At 41.7% G+C, this 16347-nt stretch overlaps 1 protein-coding gene across 1 annotated transcript in view; it reads right to left on the bottom strand.

Annotated features, from left to right (window-relative positions):
- Positions 1-10922, bottom strand: part of Arfgef1 (ADP ribosylation factor guanine nucleotide exchange factor 1) — a 106518-nt gene extending 95596 nt beyond the window's left edge. Inside the window, exon 1 of the mRNA XM_028769115.1 lies at positions 10327-10922. Within this exon, the coding sequence (XP_028624948.1) occupies positions 10327-10450 (124 nt within the window). The 5' untranslated portion in view covers positions 10451-10922. The remainder of the gene's footprint in view (positions 1-10326) is intronic.
- Positions 10923-16347: the final 5425 nt, after the last annotated feature.

The raw sequence follows: 16347 nt of genomic DNA, 5'->3' as shown, positions 1-16347 counted from the left end.
AGAGAGGAGAGAGAGGGAGGAGGGAGGAAGGGGGATGGATTGAGCAAGGGAGGGGAGGGAAGGAAGGGAGGGAGGAGGAGGAGAGGAGAGAAAGGGGGCAGGGAGAGACAAAAATCTTTTTTTAAAAAAGAACATGCTTGTTTACATGCTCATATCCCAGTGTCTGTATGTATACAGCAAGGCCTGGAAAAAATGTCAAGCGCTTCAATGAGATGACCCTTCAAATGTAATCTTATATAGTTCCTCAAATCCGCTTCTAGATTATTGATTTAAGAGAAATAAAAATTTATGCAAAGATTTCTATCTAAATAGTTACAGCAGAATTATTCACTTAATCCAAATGTGCATCAACTGATGCACAGATAAAATAGTATAGTGTGAGCACAGCTAATCTGAAGTGCTCCAAAATGGAAACGTTTTGGGTGCTGTCAATGCTCAGAAAGTTTCAGATTTCAGAACATTTACCCTTAACCAACAGAGTATTTGCAAATAATCTAAAATCTGCAAAACTCTGAAGTCTGGAGCACTTTGAATCCCAAGTATTCAATAAGGGACCTGAATTGTCCTATTCATTAATACCAAACTGAGGTTTGCATTTTGTTGCTGTTGTTGTTGAGATAGGGCCTATACCCAGGCATGCATGAAGCTTACAGTTCTCCTGCCTAAACTTCCTCAGGGATTATGGGTGTGAACCACTACCCTCAGCAGGGATGAAGCATCAATACTTCAAGCACTTACTCAATGAAAGACACAAAACCTCCTCAGTGTGGACTATTTGTACAAAGTGCTCAGAAAATGCATTTCTAGAGACAAATCATATTAGTGATATGTGAAACTGAGAGAAGCAGCAAAGATTAAACATCCTAGTGCGGATGGTACTAGGGTCTTCCTAGCCTGCTGGAAATGTTCTGAAACTGGATTATGGTGGTGACTGAACAATTTGGTAAACATACTAGTAGGTAATATTTACTGTATGTGAATTATACTTCAATAAAGCTGTGCACATACATGTGTGTAAAGACCAAAAGCTATCTTCAAATGTTGTTTTTAGGGGGCCATTCATTTTGTTTCTTGTGATAGGGCTCTCAATAGGAACTGGAACTCACAGATTAAGCTAGGCTGGCAAGCCAGTGAAGCATCCTGCTTCCCCAGTGCTGGAATTCCAAGAGTGGTGTACTACCATACTGGGACTTTTACATGAGCTGTTGAGATCAGTCCCTGTTCTTTATGCTTGCAAGGCTCCCACACTACCAAGCATACCATCTTCCCTGCCTAGTATGCTTTCTAAATATTACTAACTAACTAACAGTGACTGGAGTGCAGCCCAGTCTCTTGCCTAGCAAGCCTGAGGCCCTATAATACCAAAGAAAGGAACAGGGAAGAAAAACAAAAAAAAAAGACCAAGAAAAAAGCAGGGTTAACTGATGTTGACACAGTAAGAACATCTGGTAATATTTCTTCAGTTTTACTTTTTAAAATTGCTTGGAGGAACTGTCTGTCATTGTCTTTGTCTTCTTTTAGAAAAGGTAAAAAGTAAACTGCCAATTTTATTTGAATTATAGATATAAACAGACTTCAGCAAATGCCATATAGATTCTCCTCTGTCTAAAATCTTAGTCTGAATTCAATCTCATGCATCAAAAATTAAAGTGTCTGGCATTCATACCTTGGGTACTTATGTTTTTATTATCTCATTTCTTAGAAAACTCTGGACAGGCATTGGCTGTGAACAGCTGATTAAGTGCTATATTTGGATTCAAATTTGAGAGAAAATTGTGGCTTCATATTTTCCTATAGTCAATATTACAATAAGAGGTATTTCTAAAATGCTTTTGAGTTTTTCTGAATGAAAAATAATGTAGGCTATGCAGACCAATTTAGTAACACTTCTCTGTGTGTGTGTTTGTGTGTGTGTGTGTGTGTGTGTGTGTGTTTGTGTGTGTCTGTCTGTCTATGTGCACAAAACAATCAGGAGAATACAAAAGTAAAAAAATGTGCTTGACTCTTTTCCATTTAATCCACACTAAAGTCTCAGATTTTCTACTTAATCCATACCAAACCCTAGACTGCCCCGCTCCCAGATTCATGAGGCAATCAGAGTATAGCTCAACAGATAACTAATATTTTCTGTATTTTAAAAATGAAAATTCAAAATGAATCAACTTGATCTGAAAGGTTAAGAAAAACTTTTTCACTAGTTTCTAGGACTGTCTAAGAATTATCAATAAACTTAAAACAACAGAAGTTTATTCTCTCAGTTTGGGGCAGCAGAAGCAAGGCACTAGGGGAAGTCTCCTTTGATCAGCTTCTGGTGGCTTCTGGGTTCCTTGATTATGACAGCATAATTCCAAACTCTACCACTGTTTTCACATTGCCTTACTGCCTTGTGTGCCTCTATGCCCTATCCTCTTCTTGTAAGGGTAACGCTCACTGGATTATAGTACCTAATCTAAATCCATGGAAATTAATATTGAGATCCTCAATTAATCATATATGGATCCTAGATTCCAGAAAGGATCTAGACAAGAGACAAAAGCTCATTCTCTTTAGAAAAAAACATTGTTCTCACTGAAAAAAATATGACGATTGATATTTGAATTTGATTTATATTATTCTCAATGGAAAAACTTCTGGGGAAGAGAAGGAACATTTGTTTTTGTCTTAAAATAGGGTCTCATTCTATAGTCCAGGCTGGCCTGAAACTCAGCATGCAGTCTAGGCTGGCCCTGAGCTCACAGCAGCCTCACAACTGCTGAGATTACAGGTAAGAGACACTGTCTTAATTCTGTTGCTGGGACAAAAGCAATCTAAGGGTTTATTTTAGCTCCCAATTCCAAGTTATAGTTAATAGTCAAGAGGACAGAAAGGACAAATGAACCTATATTTTAATTTCTTCCCTTTTTATGCAGTCTAGGACCTACACCCAAGGAATAGTACAACCCACTTTTATACTGGTTCTTTCATTAATATAATCAAGATAATAACCCACAGACATGCCCACAGGCCAATTTCATCTAAACAATCTCTTACTGAGAGACTCTCTTCTTCCCAAGTGATTCTATACTGTGTCAGTCAAGTTGACAATTAAAAGGGACCATTACTATTGGGGCTAAAGAGATGGCTCAGCGGTTAAGCGCACTGACTGCTCTTCCAGAGGTCCCAGGAACCACACAGTGCATCACAACCAGTTGTAATGGGATCTAATGTCCTCTTCTGTTGCGTCTGAAGAGAGCAACAGTGTACTCATATACTTAAATCTTTAAACAACAAGAACAACACAAACTGACCATCATAGCCACTATACTTGGCAGCCCTCAATTTTGAATTGTGTCCATTTTTTTAAGTAGAATATTTCCTATTATATCATTGGGAAACTCTATGATTAAAAAATTCTAGAGGTGGTGGAAGTAGCTCAGCAGGACTACACTTCCTGACCTGAAGGGGTGGAAAGAGCCAGAGGCAGTAGAAGAATGTAGTCAGTGTCTTCTGGAAACAACACATACAAACTCACAGAGATTGGGACAACATACTAGACCAATCCCAGCATGAAAAGTGGAGGTGGACATGAAGTCTCCTAACTAGTAAAGGAGCTACTGACAACTGATACCTTCTGGGAGAGAGAGAACTGGCTTTCTTTAAGTGTGTAGCACCTGGTAAATTGACTATGCTCCTGTGGATGGCTGAACATCCAAGAATCTGTAGGCGACACAACAGGACTTCAGTAAGAAAACAAAGTACAGGAAGTGGGGTTGGTAGGGAAGGGAGTGGATCTAGAGCAGATGGGGTAAGGGTTGAGGATGATCACAACACACTGGACATCAGAAAACTAGTAACTGTTTTTTGCTTTTTGTTTTTAATTCTAGGGCTGGGAAAGTGGCTCAGTGGTAGAGAGCTTTCCTAGTGTGAACAAGGCTCTGGGCTCAACCTCCAGCACCAAAACAAAAAGGGGGGAAAAATTAAAGTCATGCACAATAAAGCATGCCTGTAGTCTTAGCACTTGACTGAAGGGCACATATGGTGAAAGAGCTGGTAGGGACTGAGTTCAAAGATAGCAGAGGCTATGCATCAAGATGTCAAGACTGCTTTTAAAAATATATAAAATATATGTAAAGGCAAGATAATGTTGTATGCTAAAAAAAACAAACAAACAAACAACAAAACCAAGCAACACACACGCACACAGGCGCACGTTAGCATATAGTCAGAAAGAATGTATGTTGCAGCGCTGAAGAGATGGATGGCTCAGCAGTTGAGAACAGTGGCTGCTCTTCCAGAGGACCTGGGTATGGTCCTCATTATACACATACATCCTCATAACTGGCTGTAACTCCAATTGGACGCAATCTGATGACTTCACCTGACTTCCTTGGGTACCAAAAGTGCACACACATACATGCAGGCGAAAGGCTCATACACATAAAAATGTACAAATTCTTAAATAGAAAGTAAAAATATTTTGCTTGAAACATCAATAATTTACTGGTGTATTTTTCTTTGTTAGATATGCTTCCTCAATTACACAAGGACTATCATGACAAACACTTCCTCAAATTATTTTCTATTCATAATTTTATCTATGAGATAAAGGTTACCAGGAGAGTCAATTTAGTATCTGCCAGGAGATGAAAGGGGGAAAAAAAGGAAACCAAAGTAATCTTCAACCTTAATCATCCATGAACCTTTTTTGACACAAGGTCTCAAGTAGCCCAGATTGACCTTGAACTCCTGATCTTCCTATCTCCAGTTCCTCAGTCCTGAGATTACAGGTTTATATCACCACATTTGCTTTATTCATTGGTGGAAACTCAACAGAGGCAGTCCTGCATGCTAGGTAAGCACTCTTATCCACTGAGCTTCCAACCCAGTTCTTCTTGTTTTTGGTTTGTTTCTATTTTTAATTGTTTTGATTTGTTTTTGAGACAGGATCTGGTATTGCCACCACCAGCCTTAAACTCCTTGATCATCCACCTACCAAGTTCTGGGATTATAGCATGTACCTTCATGCTTGGCTACCAGCTGCTTAACTGGAATGTGACTATTTTCCCTAGACCCAAGACTGCTCAGAAGAATTGTCTCAGCAGTAGTTCTGGTCATTTTATTATCTACTTTGTCTTTTCCACTAAACAGTGTTTCAAAGTAATTCTCAATGAACACGTGTCCCTGTGGCATTAGCTACATTAAAAGACTGAAAAGAGGTCTAATAAATCTAGGAGAAGCTAAAAAAAATTCAGCAGGTTACTTTAGAGAATTTTCATGTGCATTTTAAACTTCCAAAATGGAAATAAGATTATATGTTGACTGTTACCTGAACTTATTTTGTCATCTCAAAATTTTGGGTTAAGAGTTTCTCTAAAGCTTGGGCTTCACAACATTTTATTCATGGCCATTCTGAATAAAGGATCCTTAAAATCAACCTGAAATGTGAAAGTAAAGACCAGTATAAACTGGATCTTCCTTTACCCTTCTTCTCTAACAACTCAAAAATTCAAGCAGCTCAGGTACTGAACACTATCTTTTACGTTAGATAGCAAGGAAGACTTGCTAATTGATTAAAATTCTGTCTTAAATGTATTAGGAAGGTAGGAGACAGCTCACTGGGTAAAGTGTGTACTGCATAAGCATGAAGCCCTGAACTTGGAACCCCAGCATGCACACAAAACCAGGTATGCACAATGACACATATTTGTTACCACAGTGCTGGGAGGTGGGTAGACAGGGAAATCAAAGGGGCTCACTGACCTGACAGTCTTACAAAGATGGTAATTTCTAGGATGAATGGGAGGAAGACCCTATCTCAATATATAAGGTTTATCACCATATATGGTGATATATAGAACAGGACGGTCAACACTGGCCTGTAGCATCCATATATGCACACATATATGGGTAAATATCTCCACAAATAAATATGAACATGCACATACTGGCATAAATATTGTGAAATTGTCTAGAGATGTCACTTGCTTGTAAATGGTGATTAGTAAAAGTACCACAAAACCAGGACCAACGGCTCACAGTAACTCAGCCTCCACTCATACTCTTTCATAACACTACCACTTGACATAAGAACTGTTAGTGAGGCAAAAGAAGGAAGTGCTGTAATATTTGCATCATGATATTACATTTTTATTTCTGACAAGTTCAAGATGGTTCACATTTCCTGACACTTAAGAGGCCAAAGCAGGATGACTGCTGTATTTGGATTAGTCTGGTCTACATATAGCTAGTTATCAGGCCAATCAAATCTACCTAACAAGACCATGTCTAAGCAAGCAAGTAAGTAAATAAATAAATAAATAAATAAATATAAAGTATATATTTCTGGGGAAAATTATATTTATGGGTAACAAACTCATAAGAAAGCTAAGTCAAAACAGGATCATTTCACAACATGATGAACAATAGAAACTCATATTCTGTCTGAGCAACAATTACTTCTCTTGCATCCCTGTAGGTCTTCCTGGCCTATCACAGGCTCTAAATGTCTTTCTTCCTGAGAACCTTCTCTCTCTCTTACTTTGCAGCAGTGTCCATTTCAAACCATGAACTTTCACTCTACCATCTGTAGTTATTGTCACAGCTATCTAAAGCCAGAAGTTAACTAGTTTACTTATAACCTAACATCAAAAAATCTCCTGAACCTAGAAGCCTGACTGGAGGATGTCCCAACTGAACTCCCCAAAGGTAAACAATGCCACCACCTTCAAGCTCAATCCTGAAACAATCCTAAATTCTTTGAAACTAAAAATAGCTCAGCTGTTGTCTCATCTGCCAGCAGATGGCCAGACTATTTTTAATGCAGGATTCTCAAGAGCAGGCATGGATCACACTAAGCTAGGGCAACAGAGAATCCCTCAATGTTCACTACACAGAACTGCAGGGCAGGTACCAAGAGGGGGCAACCTGGAGCTAGCTGTTCCTGGGCCTATGGGCTTCCTATCAATTTAACAAGGAAAGGTTCTTTTAAAACCATTCTGTAAAATAAAATCTAACATGTTAGAAAATTGAAAATAAGCCTTAAATAACTGTATACCGTTTAAAGATTTGTTGCTGTTTGTAAACATTAAAAGTTCATTTATATAGTGTCTTTTAGAGTGGAAAAGGGTTTTGCTATGAAACCCAACCAAGACAGCCTGGAATTCATTCATGGCAATCTGTCCTCTCAATTGCTGGAATTACAGGCATCAGTCACCAAACCTGGCTTCTGTGGTTTGTTTACAAAAAGTTTTATTTTTAGTCAAAATAGAGTATTCTTTTTTTTTTAATATTTATTTATTTATTTTATTGATGAGTACACTGTAGCTGTCTTCAGACACACCAGAAGAGGGCATCCAATCTCATTACGGATGGTTGTGAGCCACCATGTGGTTGCTGGGATTTGAACTCAGGACCTCTGGAAGTGTAGTCAGTGCTCTTAACCGCTGAGCCATCTCTCCAGCCCCCAAAATAGAGTATTCTTAAGAGTTCATGAAAAGCTATAATTTTATGAGTATTATTTACAGAAAATTTATTTTAACTGGTTATTATAATAAAGGGAAGATAAATATCACAAATATCAAATGATCTGAATTCTACTTGAATGCCAATAAAAATTTTTTTCAATCAAAACCAGAAAAGGATTCAAAGTCTGGTATATCGTATGTTTTCTAGCTTACTGTCCATCTTCTTTCCGCTCTGTGTTAAGCATTCAATAACTTCTAAAGAGAATAAATATATACAGGAATCTTTAACAAGGATTTTAACAATAGCCACACACTCCTGTAATGCTAGTACACACACCAGTAATCCCAGTACCTTGGAGGCAGAGGCAGGCTGATTGCCACAAGTTCTACAGTTCAGTAATCCCAGTACCTTGGAGGCAGAGGCAGGCTGATTGCCACAAGTTCTACAGTTCAAGGGTAGCCTGGTCTACATAATGAGTTCCAAGTGAGCCAGAGATATATAACAGTTATCCCAAACTTAACACTGACAGATGACTGGAAGGAAAAAACCCATCAGGGGTTATCTACCATGAAATTGCATACTGAAACTGTACTTTATAGAGGGCTAAATCTAACTTTTATGAAACATGGAAACAAACAAACAAACAAACAAAAAACCAAAAAACTTCCTGTAAACAAAGTATTTTGGTGCTTGTTAACTGGCAAAATCTGATTTAAAGAACCGTGATCCAATTGGTGCACACACCATCAAGAATTCCTATGCCTAGAAATGTCAGGGATGCAGTTAAGGGGGTTACAGACTTTATAAAGAAATGGAGAGTGGCAAGAATACTAGATGCAGTTAACAGAAGAAGGCATTCACATCCACTGAGTTCACTACCCTTAATTGTACTGAGAAAGTCCAAGCACAGTAATACTGCAATGTAACAAAAGTAGGACTTAAACCCCAGACTCTCATTCCAATGAGCTGCCAGCATGTTTATTTATGCTAGTATTTGGAAAGAGAAAAAAAGTACATTAAAAAAAGGGCTTTACTTAAAACATTTAAATGTTCATGCTTTAGCATACTAGAAATACTTTCTGGGCTTTGGATATTGCTCAGTTGATATAATGTTTGCCATCAAGTATGAAACCCTGGGTTCCGTCCCCTGCATTGCACCTCTAAAACAAGGCATGGTGGTATTTGTCTGTAATCCCAAAATTCAAGAGCAGAGAGAGTAGTTTAGAAAAAAGTTCAAGTTGTCCTCAGCTACAAAGGAATATTAGGCCAGCCTGGGCTAACCTGTCTGCATGCCCCCATACCCCTTGCCTAAAAAAAAAAAAAAAAGAAAAAATTGGACACACATACCCTAACACAGCAAGGCTTGGTTCTTAAAAAGCTTTAATTTGAATTTCATATGTTCTTTACCTTGCCAAATTATTGAAAACCCTATAGCGCACAATTATTTTAAAAGTCCTTAAAACCCTATCACCTCAATTTAAAATTATTCTTTTCAGGACGAAAATATAAATTCAGTTTTTGCAACTGTATAATAGTCTTCTCATTCACCTGGAAACATGTTGTTAATTACAATAACAAAATGGGAATTTATGACCAATGAAGGCAAAAGAAGGAACTATTTAAGTCCACTATACTACTACATTAAAAACAAAAGATAACCAACAAAAAGCACCATTTTTTTTTGGTGGATGTTAAATCCATTTGATGTTTTTCATATTACTAATTTTAAGGATTGAGAAAAAAAGAGGAAAGGAAGGAGGGTGTAACATTTGGAGCAAGTTAAATGGTAGTCTTAAGTCAAGACTTAAATGCAAAATTGTCTCTACTCTATCCCTTACTTTAGCATAGAGTTAGTTTATCCCCTTTCAAAAATGTTTTTCAAAACCCATTTATAACCATCTTCATTTCTTGCAAATTTGAGCTGCTCTGGTCCAGGGCTATAAACAAAAGTGTAAGCATCATGAATTTATCTGTGTTAAACGTTCTGGTTTCTCCCTTAATTCTCTTATTGATGGATGCACTAGACCTACCAAAGGCCCACCTCAAACAAATCGTTAACTGCCTACCACGGTTATAGGTATTGTTTGGATTTTCCCTGCGGTGGCTTCATTACCCAGACCTCTTCTGACTGAAATATAAATCACAATTGAGGCTTGAGAGCAGCTGCCACTGTCCAGACATGTGGCTGGTGGGTGTCATTGTCTTTCTCTTTTCTCTCATTCCACACACACCCCTTTCCGTGTTTCCTAAAGCCAGTCAGTTTATCTAAAGGTTCTTTCCTTCCCCATTTCCTCACCGCCACCGCCACCCCTTAACCTCTTGTCTTGTTCTTCCAGGTCAGCCCAGTAGGCTACATTACTACTTTTTTTTTTCCTGTAGCTGGGGCAAGAGATACCAAACTCGAGGCACCTTTTGCAACCCCCTTTCTTGAGACTGTCAACAAGGGAACAACTTCAACCTTTCTTCCCAAAGTACCATGCCAAACCATAAAGTTATTATAATTGCAATTCGGAACCCTCCCCCACGCCCAATCTTGTCATATCGGCTCCACCTCAATTTCTAAGCTAATAAACAACAGCTCATCTTCTGCTCCATCACAAAGGATGACATTCTGCCCGCACCGCAGAGGCCACCAACAACCCTCCCCCCATTCCGTCCAGTGGAACGCTCGAAGCCAGGTGCCCCGCGATCCTTAACCATCTCGAGTTCCAGGGGCCCGGGCTGGCCGCCCTTCCTCCTCCACTCAGCCGGTGCCCCGCGACCAGCCGAGGTGCTGTCAACTCCAGTCGGGCGGCCAGGAGCTGGCCAGGTCTCCCAGGACGAGCCGCCCGCCGCCCACCTCTCGGAGCCGGCTCCCCGCGCCGCGGCCTCCTCCCGGCTCACCTAGGGCCACCTCGCATGCTTTGCGCAGCTGAGAGTGATGCGCCTTCTTCACTTCCTTGTCGGCCAAAATCTTCTCCAGGGCCCGGGTCAGGAACATGTTCTTCGTCTTCTTGCCCTCATACATGGACGCGGAGGAGGCGGCGGCAGTCCCGGCGGCTGGAGGGGAGGCGGAGGAGGGGGACGGGGACAGGGAGGGAGAAAGGAGAGGAGGTGGCGGTGGGGGCGAGGAGGCGTGGAGGGCAGCGGCGCCACCAGGAAGCGGCAGGCGACGCGGAGCGGCCGCGGGGCCGCCAAGGGCGTCGAAAGCCTCGCCACGCTCGAGGGGCCGCCGTTCGAGGGCTGCGCCCGTCCGGCCTCGGCGCCGTCGGCCCGGGGGTCGCTTCCCGGCCGCCCGCCTCACTCGTCCCTACGGCCCGGCGGCGGCGGAACTCGGCCCGGGCGGCCGTCTTCCCGGGGCCGAGGGCCTAGGTGGCGGCGCCTCACACTCCCAGCAGGCGCGAGGCTGCCCTAGCTACCGTGGGGACGAGCACCCGCCGCAGCCGCGGACTGGCCTCCATCACCGCCGACCTGCCCCGGACGCCATGTTGAGAGGAAACGACGCGTCACGCAGCGGCCGAACGGCTGCAGAGAGGAAGCGGCGGCGGCGACGGCAGCGGCGGTGCCAGCCCAGAGCTGCCGTGGCGCCGGGATGCAAGGGGCGGAGGGCGGCGCGGGAGGAGCGGCCGGAGCGGCAACTCTACGGCGGCCCGGCGGGGACTCGCCGCCTCCCGCGTTCGCCTGCAGGGCAGCGTGGGGCGTGGCGGGCGTCCTGCGGCGCGGCGCGGCGCGGCGTGGCGCTAGGCTTCTGCTCCTCCGGGCTACTGGGATGCGCGATCCGAGCACGCGGGCGCCCCCAAGGCCGGGCAGACGGGACCCCTGCTTACCGTGCACTGGCTTCCCCAACTTTCTGGACAGCCGGTCGCTGGGGAGCAAAGTCCCTCGCGGTCCTAGGGCCACAGGAACACAAGGAAATTGCTATCCTTGACCGATACTTTCGATTACTTCAAGGAGGGTCTCTTACAAAATGTAATACGCTAAAGAGCAGTGATGAGGATTCAGGAATGGTTTTCACTTTAAATCTCTCTATAGGATAAATCAGTGAACCCTAGGTTCCATGCCCTTTTCTGATTGACAGTGAAGTTGAGGTGACTGTTTTGACTCAGGTCCCGCACAGAACCCTCCCTTTCTGTACTTTAATCCTGAGATTTCAGAATGGAAAAGCTCTAAGTACAAACAGATACTCGTGACCATGCTGTGCCTGCTTTAATGCCAAAGAATTCAAATTTCTTCAGTTAAGAATCCTATGGAATAAATGCAGACGGTTTACAAGGGGTTCCAGGGTCTTGTGTGGCTCCAGCAACATGGGATCCCTGTGAGGATAGTCTTTTGCTTTCTTTTCCTTAGATTGCATTAGCTGTGGACTTACACTAATGCAGCCATCCAAATCCAAAGATGTTGAACGCTGCAGAGTGACAAGACTTGGGACACGTGAAAAGCCAAGGGAAAAAAAAATGAGAAATCTGAAGGTGACATAAAATTAAAATGGACAGATAGATTAAAATGTCCTGAGAAATCTACAAATCCATTACCTTCATCACTAAACACTAGATTCTTGGAAATTAGAGATACATTTTGCTCCTACATCAAATAGAATGTACTCTGTTGTGTGTTAGGGAAACGTACTCCACTTCAAATTTGTCTTTGCTTCCTAATGCTAGCGTTGAACCAGGTCCCATTGAAAGTACTATCTGATCAGCAGATCAGTTTATTGTTCTGCCTCGGTTCTTAGCTGCATTAGCATTCTCTAGCCTCCCTTGCAGCTAGATGTAGCCAATAGGTTTAGCTCATTAAACAAAAACTTTCAGAAACTACCTTCCACTCTCTTTTCCTCTCTTTGGTCACATAGTAAAGATAGCGGAGCAACAAATTCAGAAGAGTTTGAGCCTCTGAACTATTCTTTAAGCAGAACAACCCACCATTATGAATATCTGTTTTGGATTTTATATGATGCAAGTAAAACTCATCAGTTACATTGATGAGCAGATGTCATCTGCTCAGGTTAGGGACTTTGTCTAATATTTTATAAAAGTTCTCGAGGATTTTAGTAAGGAAAGATGAATTGGACAGGACTCAGAAAATTGGCATCAAAGATAAAATGCTCAAATGCTGAGTTTTGAGTGAGAACCAGGTAGAAATAACATTTGTAGGGATAAGCTAGGCTGGAGTGAGAGTAGATTTAAGACTGAGGTATGCAACTTTCAATTTTAGAAAAAAAAAAAAACACTTGTGAAAACACAATTCCAGTTCCTCCCTTGTTGAGCTTGCAACTTCACCCAAGAGGCAGTAAACCGAGAATGTTCTCAGGAGGGAGCACACCTGCCTGTTAGAACTTAAGATGTTAATTGACTCAAAGCAAAAATGGAATTAGATTATAGAACAAGGCTGATACACTTGGACGAGAAAAAGAAAATGCCCTCTATAGTCTTTTATTGACAGGTATTCAGAGGGCGCCAAACTTGGGTAAGTATACATGATACTGAGAGTATATGTACAGGTATTTATTTGTTTCTTTTTCCTATTTACTCATAGTGCTTGGATTATTCAATTATGTGAGTAAGCCCTCTTCAATATTCCTTGTAGTTTTCCAAAGTTTCAAATTCTAGTTCTATTCCCCAACTTATCACTGAGTAACTCCTCATTAATTTTCCTGATGTCAGTAACCTCACTCTACACTGTTTTGTCTTTTCTCTTTGAAAAATTTTCCACTTTGGTTCTAAGGAGTCAAATAATATGAGACAATAAAAGCAATAAAATATTTTGCTCTGAGATTTAGTGTCTTGGTATGCTTTAGCACTGTTGTTTTAAATGCCTCTGGAATGTGAAAATTGAAGTTGGAATACCTTTTTAGTTAAGGATGGATATATTTGGCTGATGTTTGAACAATATTACTTAATATTGTGTTTACTCGGTTTGTTATAAAAGTGGATCCATTGGCCAGGGCCCTGAAGATTTGATTAACAAGAGAAAGCAAACAAGTTTACTAACATGTTCATTGCAGGCACACACAGGGTATCCAGTAGTAGGGCTTGGTGGGCATCTTAAAAGCACAGTTTTAGAGAAACAACGAAGAAGAATAACTTTGAGCATCTACAATAGTGGATTTGGGAACTGGGAACACATGGAAATGGGAAGTTAACAGGGTAAAGGTTACCGTGCAGGTGTCTCTGGTGAGGTCCTCAGGCCATCTACAGTTGTCTTCACTAATCAACCTCTGGATAAAGAGAGGAGGGCACTTGTATAAATTTATGTCCTGTTTTTACTCAAATATAGGGGCAATGGATTTTCTTGTGCATATTTCTAATTTCCTTTGGCTCAAAATGATTTAGAGTGTGTTAGGGTGCCATTTTCAACCACCCTTACGTCCCAAGCAATTTCTTGGTAGTGGTATTAATAGTTAATATTTATATAAGCTTATTATGGGCAAATACAACAACCCAAATGAAGGTTTCATTATTAGCCCTAATTTATAAATGAAGAACTTAAGGCGTAAAGAACAGATCACACACAATTAGCAAGTAGCAGAACCAGGAGTGTGATTTGTGAAGCCAATCTCCAGAGCCCACACTGTAAAAAACTAAGCCATATGTTTGTAACAAGCCAGCCCACTATCACTGTGACCTTCTCTTCTATCCCCAGCTGCACATATTTGTGTGTGTACACTCACCTTTCTACCCCTCCTCCTTAAGATTTCCCCATCTCACACCAGAAATCCAAACATGCACCAGGTTCACCCAGCTGGGCTCCTCTTTCAGCAACCCAGAGTATCTGCCACCATCCTACCTGACTCTGTTTACTCAACTTTCCCAACCTTCAGACCCCCTTCAAAATTCCATCACCTCCTGAAAGTTTTCTCTTCTAGTAACACCATTCCTTCCTGCAGTCTTCTCATAGCATCCCCTCACACTTTAAACCTTGAGGCAGTGTCCCTCACTGAGCCTAGAACTCACCAGTGCAATCTGACAGGAGCAAATAGAAGCATGTTTGTAACTTGCCAAAGTGAGTGTATACTCTTACCCATTATTTTGTCTTGTTTCTTCTTAATCATATACATGTATTCATTCATTTAAAAATGGTCTTTCAGTAGTATGATTTCATAAGACGTAACCATACCACCTCTTTTGAAATTACCCTCAACCACTAGTACATGGAATCAAATGTTAAATATTTTAAACTTTTTATGGATGTGTGTGTGTACACACACGCATATTTGGAGATCAGAGCCCCTCCTCTCTCACTGTGGGCATTGTAGGGGGATTGAACTCAGGTTATTAGGCATGGTGGCAAGTGCTTTCACCCAATAACCATCTCACCAGCCCTCAAATGTTAAATATTAGTGACTTGGTTAGTATTAATCTTTCTGATGAAATCAGAATTAAAAATCATGGTAGCTAAGTGTGGTATCACTCAGTAGCCTAGTTTGGTATCCTGCACTCGGAGACAGAGGATGGTAGATATCTGTGAGTTCCATTTCATCCAGGAGTGAGGCCTGTTTCCAAAATAAAGTAAAATAGGTAAACAAATTATGGGAATTTTTAATGCCTAGAAGCCTGCCATTTTAATGAGTTGAACTTGTATTTTAAAGACTTCTGGGAAAAAATTCTAAGGCCAGATGGTGTTACTAGTGAATTCTGTGGGACTGCGTAAGGTTATCTTGGTTCTTGGCTGGGCATGGGTCTCGAACCCTGAGACTCCAAGGGAGAAACGACAGGTGTTTGGCCACATCCCCAGAACCCAGGGTCCTGACACACAGTCTAGTCTCCATGGACCTACATTGTTCAGTCACGTAGGCCATTATAGCCCCTCCCAAAGTGCACAGGTAGAGGGTGTGACTACAGGCCTCAGGCCCTAGAGAGATTTACATACTAATGAAGGCCAGAGGGCGGAGCCAATTAAGCATTCCTCCCCAGACCCTCCCTTTTTCTCCCTCCCTATTTAACTCAGGTCTGCCCTGAGTTTCAGGGGGAGGGATGGGGGGGGTACATCCAGATTCATCTATCATCCGCCATGAAAATAAACCCTTTTGGCCTTTTTTTATTTTGGAAAATAAACCAAGGACTTTCTCGTGTCATTGGGGTCTGCCATCGCCAAAGCCTCCAGCCTTTGAAACTCCAGCTCATTCTCCTGTATTGGGACCCACTGAGTGGAAAGCCTCTGGGACTCCTCTATTTCGGCTCCTTTTCCCACAGAATTCTATCAAATAACTAAGAAGTGACAATTCAGAGAAGTAAGTACACTTCTGAGTTCATTTTATGAAACTAGCATAGTCCTGTAAAAGAAAAAACTAAGTTAAAAAGCTGGTTGGCAAGGTGACTCCACAGGTAAAGGTGAGTGCTGCACAGATCCTGAGGAGCAGAACTTAATTCTGGGAACCGAGGTAAACGTAGAAGATAACAGCCTCCCAAGTTGCTATGACCTCCACTCACGTACTATGGTGTATGCTCCCATCTCACATCATATACAAACAACTACAGTAGTAACGGGAACTAGGGGAAAGTACTAGAAGACCTATAGACCAATATTCTTCCTGAACATAGACACCAAGACCTTCAACACAGTACTGGCAAATCAAATTTAGGAGTATGTAAAAATGATAGCATGTCACAAACACTTGAGGTTCATCCTGAGAATGCAGGTTGAATTTAAAAAAATTACAGTTGACACATAGACAAAATCTACATAATCGTGCTTAATAAAAAAGAAATATGAAAAACATTTATTCATAAGAAGGGCTAGGGCTGTAGGCAAGCATGATTCCTGGGTTCAGTCCCTACTACTGCAAGCTAAACACACATACACACAGAGAGCGGGGAGGAGGGGGAGAGGGGAAAGGGAGGGGGGGGGGGAGAGGGAGGGAGGGGGGGAAGGGGGGGGGGAGGGGGAAAATACTATAAAGGTGTCAGCTGATCTGACCATATGCTATAA

This window comes from Grammomys surdaster, unplaced genomic scaffold, assembly GCF_004785775.1.
Source record: "Grammomys surdaster isolate TR1022 unplaced genomic scaffold, NIH_TR_1.0 64, whole genome shotgun sequence".
Classification (NCBI taxonomy): domain Eukaryota; kingdom Metazoa; phylum Chordata; class Mammalia; order Rodentia; family Muridae; genus Grammomys; species Grammomys surdaster.
The sequence above is the reverse complement of the archived record's forward strand: the minus strand, read 5'-3'. Positions and strand labels throughout refer to the sequence as shown.